We start from the raw sequence: 14,703 nt of genomic DNA on the forward strand, positions 1-14,703 counted from the left end.
CAAACCAAATATCACTGTTTGACCACATATCTCGATATTAATGAATTATTGGTGCTTTCACTCAATATTTACACAATATCTTTGATAAATAACCAGTAATGACTATATAACTAAGTGGGTAAAGGCAAATAATGTAAGTTCAGATAATTAATGACATAATTTTACTGTAATGCAGCCTTTATAACCAGGCCTGCCCATGAGTCCAAACCCCTTTGAGGCTCTGAAGTAGATGTGTTCATCCCATTGGTTTATGATCATAATAAAGATGGCTGTCCTCTGGTTTGATGACTCAATCTTGAGTGATCTTCCAGGGTGAATGGTACATACGGTCCCTGGGTGTGTTGCATTGTAGGACGAGCCGTAAGAAGAATCACCTACCTAAACGGATAACCACTGTAGCTGTGTGTGTGTGTGTGTGTGTGTGTGTGTGTGTGTGTGTGTGTGTGTGTGTGTGTGTGTGTGTGTGTGTGTGTGTGTGTGTGTGTGTGTGTGTGTGTGTGTGTGTGTGTGTGTGTGTGTGTGTGTGTGTGTGTGTGAATAGTGCATGTTCCTTTCTAGTGATGTACATTTTGTAAATCCTGAAGCTGAAAGTTTGTCTTCCATTCACAGTAAGTGGCAATTCCATTAAGTTGCACAGAGTAGACTCACAGTTTTGCCGTAGAATTGTTTATTAAATGTGTAGGCTAATGCAATATTTTATTTTTACCTATATACTTAAGTCTATATCAAGGTAAAATATAAATGAAAAGACTGCATTACAGGAAAAGGCCCTGCATGAAAAATCCTACTTAAGTAAAAGTAGAAGTATTAAAGGCTAAATGTAGCTTAAAGTAGGCATGTGAAAGGAAAAGTACTGGTCTCTGATATATTGACTTAATTAGATTATTATAGGTGCTGTAAGTGATATTTTTGGTTTAAAGAATAGGTTTTTCAGCTAACAGGTTAAAGCTCTATACAGTATGATAGTAATCATTGTGTAACCAGGTAGACCTGTTACTATGGCAGCATCAGCCAGGTGCTCCTTGTTTAAAATTAAGGGTGGTGTTTATTGTCACAGGAGATAAAAGGGCTGGGTCAGTGTAAAATATTATTACAATATTTGGGAAATACAATTGTATTGCCTTTTTGTCATGTTACCAAAATCACCACAGAGTCTACTCATGAGTCTACTGACATGCTAAAACATAATTGACCCGGAAGTTCATTGCATTTGATTGACTGGTGATGTATTGACGAAAATGCATATGTAACCAGGTAGACCTGTTACTATGGCAGCATCAGCCAGGTGCTCCTTGTTTCAAATTAAGGGTGGGGTTTATTGTCACAAGAGATAAAATGGCTGGGCTGTTTTCATTCAGGAGATCCCCTAGCTTGCTGTACCTGAGGAGGACAAGAGCTGGAAGGCATGGCTTTTCTAAATGTATCGGCATATAGGCCGCCTGGTAAATTAGTAAGTATGGTACAAAGTATGCCCTTAGTCCATGCTGCTGTGCTCCTTCTCCTCCTCTGTTACGCCAGCCCAATATATGGTATTGTATGTGTTGGTTATTTATATGATTGTGGTGTTTTAGTCTAGTGTGTATTTTAAAAGCTTGAATACTTTATGTACATGAAAGAATGTTGGATATTCATGAAGGATGTTTATGAAGGAAAATAATAAACAGCCTTTTTTTATAAAGTCATTCTATGTCTTATTTCCATGCTCATCCTTGGTTACACGAACCTGTGCATTTCATTGTTAAAGAGGACCTTCCCTCTAGAAAAAAGGTGGCGTAGGCATTGTGTATTTTATTGTTAGTATTCCCTTTGAAACCCCCCCCCCCCCCCCCCCCTGCTACAATTGCTATGTGTCTGTTCAGTAACAAGGGTCTCCCTATCTCTCCAGCTCTTTAGTAAACAGAAAATACAATTTCAAGTGGGTCACCAATTTCATCCAATCAGGAGAGAGAACCCATCTATCATTTATTACAATTTTGTGTAAAAATGTTGTTTCACTTGCAGCTGAGTATTCTAGCTGCTCAGTGGTTCTCAACATTTTCTGGCCGCGACTCTCCAAAATAATCATATTTGAACTGGGGACCCACCATTTTGTTTGACTTGGTTCCGCAGATAAATATTGTGAAAATAGCTGATCTACAAGCTCACAACGCCTCGCAAGGCTATTTTCAAAACAGTTTGCCTCTTATATTATTTGACAGTTTTATAGTATAGTTTGTTGGTTACTTTTGATACAGTAGGCCTAATGGTCTTCTTTTTTTTGGGGGGACTTTTCTTAAGTCCTTAAATTGTCACTTCACTGTCATCTGGGGACCCCCCTGGTGGTCCCGACCCATAGGTTGAGAACCACTGTTCTAGCTGGCCTGGGGTTGACAGCCTTGTGCCCACCACCACCACCACACTGTCACTGCAATAACACCACAGATCAGTGAAACCTAGTGAAGGGGTGTTTCCTTTACAGTGGGGAAACCAAACCGGTTACACACTAAGGTTGCCATGTCCACGTTTTATAAGCGACTTTGGGCTTGTTTTTCTGTAAAGTTGCTTGTAAATATTGCTTAGTTGCGGGTTGTGTTTTTTTTTGGGGGGGGGGGGCTTGTTTCGAAAGTGTTGTTGCTTATTTTGGGTCTTGTTTCCTAATGTTGTTAAAACCGGTGGTTCTCAAACATTTTCATGTCAAGTTTAATTTATATTTAAATATTTGCCCCCCCCCCCCCCCTCCCCAATCTAAAATATGTTGTGCTAGGGACCCCCGTACAAGATTTGTGTAAAAATTTTCCAAATATTCCACATTTTATTTTAGTTTTGAATAGCCGATGCATAATTATAGGTTTAAATGTGGCCTATTTCTTTTGGGCTTGTTCAGAATCAGGTTTATTGTCACATCACAGGTTTACAAGGTAAAAAAGTGGGTGAAATTCGTTTTTGTACATTCCCATCGCAACGTTAAATTCCGTAGAAAGAAGAGTGGGGAGAGAGGAGGAGGAGGAGGAGGAGGAGGAGAAGAAGAAGAAGAGGGGTAGGGGGCAAGTGGGAAGGAGATCGAACAAGAGAACAATAGAAGGCCAAAAAACAAGTTATCTACATATTTACAAAGTACCTGAGATAAGAAACAAACTAAGGTGCCTGAGCATAGCAGCAATGTGTGTATACTGTGCATGATATACTTATAGACGCTAAGGTGCTTAAAGAGAAAAGAGCGCAATTAAAAAAAAAAAAAAATGTTTGTGCGTTATACATGGGATTAAGGGATTGTTTTCCTGGACCCCCGGTTTCTTATTACTCTCACAAAACCTGGCAACACTGCACACTGACCTAGCCACTGCTAGCCTCCCTGCCTGGCTGACTGAGGTAATAGCAAGCTTTTACACAGGATAATCTCATCTGTTTGCTGTGGTATATTAATATTCCAGCCATGGATCTGAACAACATCATAGCGCAGCTCCAAGCGAACAACGAGGAGGAGATCAAGCAGCTTTTGAACCGGTTTAACCAAGAGGTGAGGTGTTGATTCTTCAACCAAAACAAACCCTGGTGCTAACGTGTTAGCTGCACATCGCTAATGCAACGGCTTCTGGTCGTTTAACTGTAGCATCGCAAGTTGTTATAGCTGGAATCTTGGAACATTTTTGTTATTACACGTTTATTATTTTAACACCATGCGTTTGAATCGATATGTGTGGAGATATTGTGCTCTGTGGAGGAGCGCCCTCTTCTAGTTCAACACTGTGTTAATGTGATGGATGGCTGCAGTCCGATTAAATGTATTCAAAAATACCCCCCCCCCCCCCAGGACGGGGCCCTGGGGGTCCCCGGACCCCCATTTTGAGAACCAATGCAGTAAACGAAGCTCATTTGCTGTACCACACACACGTCAAAGGCTATTTTGGCCACAGGACGCATTAATCGCCAGTGGTCTCAGATTAAATCAAATATTCATATTACATTTCAAAAGCAAATTTCATGACAGATGTTCCACAGTGTCCAGAATGAGCATCATGTTTGTCTCTTTCAGAATAGCCACACTTTCACCTTTGACCAGGAGGAGGAGAATCTGCGAAGTGTACGTACTAAACTTTTCAATATGTTTTTTTTTGGGCGGTTGATCGCAGCCCTGTAATTGATATGTTGGTTGATTGTAGCCTTGCCTTTCCTACCGTCCCCATGTAGGAGCTGTGTCAGTGTCTGCTAGCAGCACTTGGGAGGCAGCTGCAGTCATGCTGCCAAAAGGCCTGCCTAGAGACACTCCGCATCCTGTCAAGAGACAAGCGTGTCCTCGGCCCCGTGGCCACCAGGGAGGGCATGCTGGTGCTGGCCGAGCTGGCCCGGCTAAGGTTGCACGATGGCGAGGAACGAGGTGACAATCAAAACGGCCTTCAGGAAGACACCCAGACTGAGGCTGAGGAGAGGGTGGTCGTCGAAGCCTTGAAGTGCTTGTGCAACGTAGTGTACAACAGCGCTGCAGCGCAGCAGGTCGGAGCAGATGTGCAGTTGGCTCGGGGTCTGTGTGCACGCTTACATGCCATCCGTATGGGCCACCACGAAGTAGGCCTGTTCACACTGCGCCTCCTCTTCCTGCTCTCTGCCCTCCGACCTGATGTGAGGGGAGGCTTGCGGAGAGAACTGCACGCGGTGAGAGTTCTAACAGAGGTGCTAGAGCACACCTTGGATGTGCATTGGGTTGGTCAGTATGAAGCTGCCCCTGCCGAACCTCAGGCCCCACCCATCCCTGCTGAGGACAATGAGCGTGCCATGGAAGCTTTGAAAGCATTGTTTAACCTCACACTACCTGACACCGGTGATGAGGTGAGTGCATTGTACTTACAGTATGCTCTCTTAACTGAAATATTATGTTCTTAATATAATGTACGTACGACGCATCTTGGTGCAATGTGATAATTTGAATTGTCATTTTGATTATAGACAAGTGTGTGTATCATCTTTTTTAGTTTTTAATCTAACACATTTGAGAAATAAACCTGCATGGTTTGAAGGCTATCATTTAAATTAATCGGTTTTAATATCATTGGTTTAGTGCTTCCAAACTGGTCTGATCCCTTCTTTAGCCCCTGCCCCAATAAGAGGTTTATCATCTATCTGACCTGGCCAAAGCCCCTAGGGCATCTTCTCAGCATTCTGTGATTAGTCAGGGAGAATTAGTCAAGATGATCCTTCAGTGCTCCGTTCAACACCTTTGTGCTAAAAAACAGCTTATTGTCCCGCACTATGACACTGTGAAGGAGGGCTACGTTACATCACTACAGACACCAACTTGAGTCCCACCAAAAGTTCTACACATTTAGTTTGCCGGATCTCTATGAACAAGGGCAAGGCATGTGGTGCATTTAGGCCTCATACAGCCATAATGCAGATGCTCCTCTTCACATCACACATTGTGAAGGGAGTCTTATTCTCTCTTCATGCATGATAGGTCTTAATATGCTCAGTTGAAAACCAGGAATATTTGGACTATGGCTGAGAACCACTCTTTTTAGGTTGAGGAAATCCAAAATTCCTCTAATTTCTTTTCTTATCACCATAGTAACGGTTTAAGGGATGTTATGATTATCTTCTTTGCTTCTCTCTCTTAGAATTTGTTTCTGCGCTTCACTCTCGTTTGTTTACTCTCTAACCCTTACATGTTTTTAAAGGACATTTCCGGGCAAAAATAACATTTAGCCACATTTTCCTAATATTTTATGTGTAAAGTGCGCTGGGCAACAATCGTCGCTTCCTTGAGGTAAACATTACAACCACAAAATAATTGTGGTTTTGTGGGATGTTACTAGCCTAAATGGCCTGAGGAGTATATGTATTTCCTGTTCTAAGCTGGAAGGACAGGGGGAGCTGTGAAATAATTGTCTGATTCAATCTTTTACACATAAAATAATAGGAAAATAGAGTAGGGCTAAATGTTGTTTTTGCCCTGAGTTGCCCTGTTTAACTTGAGTTGTTCTGATACCAGTATTGGAAATGTCTCAGATACAGCCTAAAATTCTTGATGGGGTATCGGTGAGTACATGAGTCTATGCACCAATCTATCTGATATCACTTCATTTATTACGTGATTATAGCTGATTGATACACAGGCAAACAACAACACTTGCAGTGCTAACATGGCATTCATTCTCTGTATCCATCATGTTTTACAAACTGAGCCAGACCATCCAACAGTAATTAAGAAAGTCGGGAGTGGGTTATTGTTGGTATAAACTGAGCAATCCCCTTTTTGGTAGACCCCTGGGTGATGGATTGCTGAGGTGGAGCACCACACCTACCGCCAGCTCCCAGTACTTCCTGCATGTCTTAGTTACCCAAGACATGCTACTCATACGCCGAATTGGCAGTGCTCGGTATCAAACCCAATGGTATCGGATCTGTACTCACTGTTGAGCATTAAGCAAGTTCAGGTATCAGAATTGGTATCTCGAACGAAACAACTTTATCAGAACATCTCTATAATATATTATGGAAAATGTACCTGATTACTTCTTTCCCTGTATCCCCTGGATGTATTTGTTTCCTCTGCTTCATGCTGTTGTCCATCCTTTATTTGATAGGAAGGTGACCATCAGCTTCGCCTCATTGCAGCCATCATGCGTCATCTCTTGCTGTTAAAGACTCAGACAGAGGAGAAAACAGAGGAAGCACACAGGTTCGAAGCCCCCTTTCACCACTGCCCTTCACATTGTCATTCATTTGGCTCCATCTTAATGCCAAAATATGTCAATGTTGTTCCTTACTGTCAGTGATAAAAGAACTACACCGCACACAGTGGTTCCTAGTGCACACTAGGAAAGATAGACGTATGAACCATGTTTTTTGTTACATCCTTTGGTGTTTCTAGTTTCTCATACTGCTGTGGAAGTGTGTTCATTTCATTTTAATGTAATGCAAGAATCCCAAGAATGTGTGGCCACAGACAGAGTGAAAATGAAATGGTGTCACGTAAAAGTGATTTACGATGCACCCCTTTGACCTGTGAGGTGAACCTGTTTCAGAACTTGGTCACAGTGGTTTTGCCCATTGTTTGGAGGATGCTTTGTTGAAGTTTGTCTGATTTGATGTAAGGCCCCAAATATGAGACGGGAACACTGCGACTGGAATGTAAGCCTTGTTTCATTTATGACATTCAGTGCATTGGGGTGCACCGGTAGATGACCACATCAGTGAATCAACCATGTAATCCTAGTGTCCCCAGTTCGATTCCAGGTGGAGCCTTGTTGTGCATGTCTTCCCCCTCATCTGCTATCCTATCCAAATAAAGCCAAGTGGCCAAAGGAAAAAAGAAAACAAATAAAACTAATAAGTGTATAGATTTTTTTCCCAGTATTTCTTTTTTCTTCTTTCGGTATCTTTTCGCATTATATCATGTAAATATGTGTGACATGTCTGATTCTTAGGTCTTAAAGGGTGGTGTAAGTGGTATTTGGGGGGTAAAACTAAGTATTTTGTTAAAAAGCTAAAACTCTGTATTCTGATTTCTCTAGTAATCAGAATTTACATTTTCAGGTGGGTCACCAATTTCATCCAATCAGGAGATTACCCACTTACCAGTTTCAATTTGATAGTGTTCCAATTGTGATCATTTGTTGATTCAACAGAATCAGCATTTCCAATCTCACTTGTTTATCACATGTATCATGGATGAGTACTAGCTCCAGATTGGATGAAACTGATATCCTGAATTACAGGTATAGCAGTGGAGCGTGTCTATGTTCCCCGGGTTCTATGTTCCCCGCTTACCTTACCCTAAACTTAACCCTAACCCTAGTGGGGAACATAGAACCCGGGGAACATAGGGATGACCCCTAAAGCAGTGGTTCTCAAGTTCCTTCGGGGGTTTCCAAATGGACTCTTACAAATCTGTAACTCTGAGAATGTACAAATGGTTCCATTCGTACACTCTCTGAGGGGCGGGTCATTGACATAAATAAAGATTGAGAACCACTGCTCCATAGCAATGATTATTATCAGAATATAGAGCTATTTAACACTTATTTTAACAAAAACAAAAAATCCCTTGTCTTACAGCACCTTTTTATTTTCTTCCCAGTCATGCAGTGAACCTGCTGAGTAACCTGCCTGTGTCCTGTCTGGACATGCTGATAGAAGTGCCTGTCCAGGGAGGGCAGGAGGAGTACAGTGGCAAGAACATGGATGCTGTACAGGTGCTGCTCGACTTCATGGAGAAAAGGATAGACAAGGTAATAGTCCAGTAGTTGTGAGCTTGTATATCTGCTATTTCTGAATAGCCAATGTATAAAATATATATTAAGTGGTTTAAATGATTATGATCCTGTATTAACCAAGGGGCCAGCTTGAGATTTTACATTGACTCTAATATGGAAGAGACAGTTCATATGAATGGCCTGTAGTTTCGCTGTTTTATCCCTGCTGGCGTCAGAAAGAATATTCTCTCAATGTAAGCAGATGGGTTTTTGACGAACTTTAGACTTTATTTTCTTACCTTAATAAACATTGTCATAAATACTATATGCTTCTAGTCGCTAGTTTAAAGTCTCCTTTCAATCATCATGATATGAGTTTTGCTAAATTATGGTCATTTATTTTAAAATTGACGATAAAGTAGGCTATGCTCTAGGAGGCGTGGGATGATTTGATTGACAAGCTACACAACCAATAGCATTCATTCCCCGCCCCCGCTCTTGAATGGCAAGCTACCCAACCAATAGCATTCTTAAGGGATTGATTTCCGGTTCCTATTCCCGGTAGCTTTTTGGCATATATTAAAGAATTTCAAATTCCTGAACAACCGGCTTCATTTTCGGTTTGTAGAAACCAGAGGTGTGGCTTAGTCCATTCTTTTTATACAGTCTATGGTATTAACACATTTTGCTGGGAAACCCCTTGAACCCACCCAATGACCTCTGGGGGTCCCCGGACCCCACTTTGAGAACCACCGTAATAGTCACCCGCAATAACTACTAGGCAGGCCAGTACAGGGATGGCTGGTACACAGGCTTGGAAAGTTATACTTCTACTCCACTACATCTCAGAGGCAAATACTGTACTTTTGATTATTACAAAACATAAATTAACCACTTAAGCCCTATTGTACAGTGTAGTGTATATTTGGATGCATATTTGTAGATTACTTTACTTTTACTCTTGTAAGCTGCATGCATGGCTGTGTATTTTCCTTGGTTTAAGTATGATTAATCCTACTGAACAACTTGTCAACAAATATCCTCAAGTTACCCATCTCCTCATTTCTGATGCAAATTGTCGCTGCTGGGCAGAAACCTTACATCTCCATATTTTAATTTTTTGCAAATGAATGCCCTACTTCATTGTAAAAGTAGCAAAAATAGCCAATTGACGCATTGTGAGCTTGTAGATCTTCTATTTTTGAAAGATTTCTAAAGTGAAACATATTTAACCGATGAAAAGTATTAACACAAGCTTGTGACTAAATAATAACCACCTTGGAACAGGTAATTGTTTTACCTGGAAAGTAATGGTTTTGGACATTCCAGGTTTCCAACCGACAGCGACAATATACACCCGGTGACCACAGCACACACACTAGAGCTGTAGCGTGTCAGTGTGGTCAGGCTTTCACGTCCCTATTTTCTGTCTCATTCTAAGCAGGGTTCAAACTACAAGGAAGGACTGACGCCAGTACTGAGCCTGTTAACTGAGGGCTCCAGACACCACAGGGAGATACGCAGATATATCAAGGCTCAGGTAATAATTGCTCCTCAAAATGGAATCAGTTATTTCAAACTTGCCATCAATACATTCTGTATTGGATTGCTTTCTTCAATTTATGTAATATCGTACTCATTATATGGAATGTATATTTTGCACACACGTCAGGCCATTTTTCAAAATAGCTTTTTAAATGGAAATGATAAACCACTTTCAACCTGGTGCCCCTATTTTGGGCATGTCATTATAGGCAAATAAGTTCCAACATTTTTACAAGCTCACAATGCTTGTAGATTGGCTAATTTAGCTATTTGTGATATAATAAAGTATAATAGGGCTTAAGTGGTGAAAAGCTAGTAATGTCCTAAAACTAAACCAAAGCAATAATGTGATGGTATCTATTATACTTCTTCCCCCTCAGGTGCTTCCTCCACTAAAAGATGTGAAGATTAGGCCAGAGATCGGCACCACCGTCAGAAACAAGTTGGTTCGGCTCATGACCCATGTTGACATGGGCGTAAAGCAGAGTGCTGCAGAGTTTCTCTTCGTCCTCTGCAAAGAAAGTGGTGAGAGAAAACCTGAAGATAGATGGACAAAATGAGAGGGAACATGCATTGTGGTGTTGACGAATGGGAAAATACAGTGTACGGACAGCATGAGTGCTCAATAACATCAACTCCAGTAGATGATTTATTTTATTTTTCTATGTACATTTCAACACCACCATGTATTTGTGGCGTTCCTTGCAGTGGACAACCTGTTGAAGTACACAGGGTACGGCAACGCAGCAGGACTCCTGGTGGCTCGAGGACTTCTGGCAGGAGGCAGAGGCGAGACTCAGTACTCCGAAGACGAAGACTCGGACACAGAGGAATACAAATCCGCTAAACCCTTGTGAGTGAAGTGTGTGTGAGGGGGGTATTCATCATCATCTGGCCTCAAAGTGACCCAATCGTTTGATGCCATGTGTATGTATTATCTGTGTAACATTTCAGACGTGTGCTATGCACACCTTTCCCTTTTTGACCTGTTTCTACTCCTACTGTACCTATTGCAGCATTAATCCCATCACAGGCCACGTTGAGGAGCCACTGCCCAACCCCATAGAAGACATGACGGAAGAGCAGAAAGAGTACGAAGCGCAGAAACTCGTCAACATGTTTGACAAGTTGTCAAGGTAAACATATGAAAACGAATGCTTTGGACAAAAGCCCCCCAAAAACACTCGAGTGAGATGAATCATTATGAGATATTGTCTCTTCAACCCTGTTGTATTCATGTTGACCTTTTCCTTTAGGGAGCAGAAGCTAATTCTAGTCAAAGATGACGCCCTGGACAAAGGTAACACTGAGCGCGCTCCCTGCCAACCGGTTCATTAAAAGGAAGAATCTCCTGCCGTTAGCCCAGCGGCTTCAATTAGGCCTGGTCTTCCAGCATGCCGCCGCATTCAGCCACTGTAAATGGAAGCTGCCGTCACTCCTGTGCAGCATCATTACCAGCTCTCCATTAATTATCACCTAATTGGTGCGCACAGTGGGCTGGCAAGGCCTTAGATCCTTTATGTGGCTCGTTTGAGATTTCTAATAACATATGTGTGTCCCCGACTTTATTCACCTTTTCTTCATTCTGAAGAGCCAAACATTGCGCACACACAGGGGGGTGGACTGACACATGGAGGTGAAATTAGACCACCAAAAAAAAAAGAGAACTTTGGTGGGGATGAACCCCTGGAAGAAAAAAAAAGCTGACATTGTCATTGTCAAGTCAAAGAGAAAGGGGTTGAGTTGTAATGAGACACGTGTGCCCACAAGAAGCAGATTCCTTTTCAAGGCTGGGTCCCTCTTTCTTCTCCTCGCTCTATTCTGTTGTGTGTCACTGTAAAGGAGATGTGGTCATGAGGGAGAGTCGCAGACAGCAACGCCACCCCCACTACGAGCTCTCGGGAGATCAGGCAGTGCCCTGCAAGAATGTGCTTCCCCAAACTGCTTAACTGGTCTCCCAATTAGCACATATTCTGACTCCCATCCCCCAGCTCTTACATCTGCCAGTACCAGGCAGCCCCCTCTCAGCGTTCATGGGGATAGGATGGATTTTTGGACTAATTGGGATGAGAGAGAGTACCACACAGGACTGACAGGATTGGGTGTATAAAAGTGTTTTTTCTCTCTCTCTCTGGTACACGTTTTCGCTCCGTGTCTTGTTGCTGCCAGTTTTACCTACTGCCATTGCATGAAGTAGGGCACAGGTGGTTAGGGAGTTGGACTTTAATCAATGTTAATTGGTCTAGTATGACTGAAAGGTGTCACTTTTATTCTTCTTATGGCAGCATGCCATTATTAACTGTTTTCTTCACCGTGGGCTTCATGCATCATAAAACGGCTCAACGGTTCCAAATAGTTGCGAGTGATCATTTCCATGAGGCTATATCCTTTACTTATCACACATTATTCACTGGTCTCTGTGGGGATTATTTCACTTAATACTTTTCTTGTTTTGGAAACCTGTGGCCGAGACCTTTCCCAAAACTGGCCAATTCTAATTTCAGAACAAACTAGGAATTACACGATCATTGATGTTTTCCATCTGCAAATGAATGCAAATGGGATCTTTTTAAATATTTGATTGGATAATTCTCTGATAAATCATCTTAGAGGGAAGTGGTGACACACAGTGCAGATATAATTGGATTAGGATGAAGGGGCAGTCGCGGCTTTGAGGAGATTAGACTGAGGACTGATCCTGTAATTAAACTGCCATAGAAAGGGAAGGAAGGCCAAGTGGGGGTGGGGGTGGGGTTACCAAATAGGGGCGAGCGTCTCTGAAAGGGGAGGACTCATCTTCCAAGGGTCCTTGAGCTTAGGAAGGGAGTAAAGGTGTACAACAGCAGCCGAGGGCCTCCTCTTAGATCGTCCATGGTCACAAAGGGGGTTGGACTCTAATCAAAGCTATACTGTGTCTGCATCACGTTAATTTGGATGTGTGTTTTTTAAATCTGCCTTTTCATTTGTGCTCCCAGCATTGGACCTTCTTCCACCTGTCATGGAACAAAAAACAACTGTACACAGTGCTAATATTCTGGTCTCTGTGCCCATAGGCAGAACCTGATCCGCCCCATGGGTGTTAGGAGGGACGGTACGCTAGCACCACTAGACGAAGCTCTGTGTCAGCCAGCTGAAGACAGCTCGGGATCAGACTCCGACTAGTGCACTCCGGATCCAGGCCACCTCTTCCAGTATATGCGCTGCACTGGCCCCAACACTGGTCTAACTATAGGGGCCCATACCCATAAGCCATTCTCTAAAAGCAGAGTTGGACTTGACATGGCAGAAACACATTCTGATGGCACCCTTTACACATAGGTGGTTGTCTTTATTACTGTTGATGGGAGGATTTTGTTTTTCCATTTCATGCACCTTTTTTTTTTTTTTACCTATGTTGACAAAATATAAAGTAGATCAGTGATGTACTGAATCGTATATTTCACTGAAAGCGCTATTGCCAAGGTTTGACCAAGTGTCATTGGTTTTGAATAAGAAATTATCATTCCTTACTGAGGCTTATGATTTTAAATAGTTTTAAATGTTCCTGCTAACTGATGTTGATGTAAACTATTTATATGGATGTACTATACAAGTGCACATTATATACAAATTTATGAATAGAATTATATAGCAAGTGCTGTGAGCAGCGCCTAATCAAGCAACTCCTAGTTTTAAAATCAGCGTGGCTGTCCATTGTGGAATGAAGCTGTAAGGCAGTAGCTGTTTGGGGAGTAACATTTTGACTGTGTAAACAGTATAGTAGCTAAATGCAATGCCATCACCTTAACTGTTATAACTTAAAGTGTATCATTTGTTGTTTCATGTAAGCACATTTAAGATGAACAGAGATGCTGCAACAATTTCCTGTGGTGGATGAATAGTGTTTGGATCATTTCTGCCTTACCCATTGTGGACTCTTAAGAAATGTGTATTAGAAATGACTTTTCTATTCATGTATTTTTTTTCTTTGATCAAGCATGGCGTTAAATAGGTCCTCAGACGTGTATGCTTTTTCTATATTGAAAATGATTTTATATAGATACAAAAGTATATAAGGTTTAAAATCATGGTTCTTTGAAATTGATTGCTACAGTTTTAATAGATGTGTGGGTATCAAATTCTGTTGAAGAAAAGTGCATGGTTGAGTATGATATGGAACAGAATTGGTACCTTGAGTGTATATCTTTCTGCTTTGGGTGACTGATAATGTTGTTTCTTAAGCAAAACACTTGTGGTAGTTTTATTGCCAATTTAAACACTGGAAATTCGCCTGAAATCTTTACCTGTAGATGTTTTACCGTTTTGTTTCTGGGATAAGCAACATGCCAGTCAATTGATAGTACAGAATAGCCATGCTTTACCACTATTACCTACTCACAAAATACATTTCTATACAATTGTGGACTTGGATTATTACTCAAGTCCTTGTGTCACCTCTGGAGTCCAGCTTGTTTGAAGTTACACAAAAGATCAGGTTTTCACACCTTTGAGTCACATACGTCATGGCTATACAGGGTGAATATATGAAAAATTACAGTTTTCCTTATTAGAAAGCCAGAATAGCCTCTGATGTTAAAGATCACATTTCTGCTCCTGTTACAGTACAAGCCTAATCAAGCCAAGACAGTTTGAGCTTTGCACAATATGTGGATGAAATGCATGTTGATCACTTTTTCCCACAATCTGAAGAATATAGTGGGTTAAGAATAATTGTGTTCTTTTTGTACATTGTTTGCAAGACCGAAGGTGTAACCACACTTTTTATATATGTAGTGAGGCTTCTATTGCAAAGTTATTAAAACTGGAAAATAACTTTTTGTTTTGTTTTGCTTTAGGGAGGAGGGAGGGGCAGAAACAAAGATACTGCATAAACTAGTGTTTAAAAAAGAAGCTTACATTTTAATTGGGTGGGTGGGTGGGTGGGGCGGTAAGCGACCTGGGTATTGGATAGGGGGCACTGGCCCAAAAAAGGTTGAGAAACAATGGCATA

The 14,703-nt window shown here is 41.6% G+C and overlaps 1 protein-coding gene across 2 annotated transcripts; it reads left to right on the forward strand.

Annotated features, from left to right (window-relative positions):
• Nucleotides 1–3,307: 3,307 nt before the first annotated feature.
• On the forward strand, nucleotides 3,308–14,115 carry ric8b (RIC8 guanine nucleotide exchange factor B). 2 transcript variants are annotated; one of them, XM_084061110.1, is made up of 10 exons: nucleotides 3,308–3,496; nucleotides 4,013–4,060; nucleotides 4,168–4,803; nucleotides 6,558–6,652; nucleotides 8,054–8,204; nucleotides 9,610–9,708; nucleotides 10,094–10,238; nucleotides 10,422–10,566; nucleotides 10,730–10,849; nucleotides 12,767–14,115. In XM_084061110.1, the coding sequence occupies exons 1-10, from the start codon at nucleotides 3,413–3,415 to the stop codon at nucleotides 12,873–12,875; spliced, it is 1,632 nt and encodes a 543-aa protein (XP_083917236.1). In that variant the 5' UTR covers nucleotides 3,308–3,412; the 3' UTR covers nucleotides 12,876–14,115. The 2 variants fall into 2 exon arrangements, with proteins under 2 accessions (XP_083917236.1, XP_083917237.1); XM_084061111.1 differs by having other exon boundaries at nucleotides 9,613–9,708.
• Nucleotides 14,116–14,703: the final 588 nt, after the last annotated feature.

This window comes from Gymnoscopelus microlampas (assembly GCF_963454915.1).
Source record: "Gymnoscopelus microlampas genome assembly, chromosome: 6".
NCBI lineage: Eukaryota > Metazoa > Chordata > Actinopteri > Myctophiformes > Myctophidae > Gymnoscopelus > Gymnoscopelus microlampas.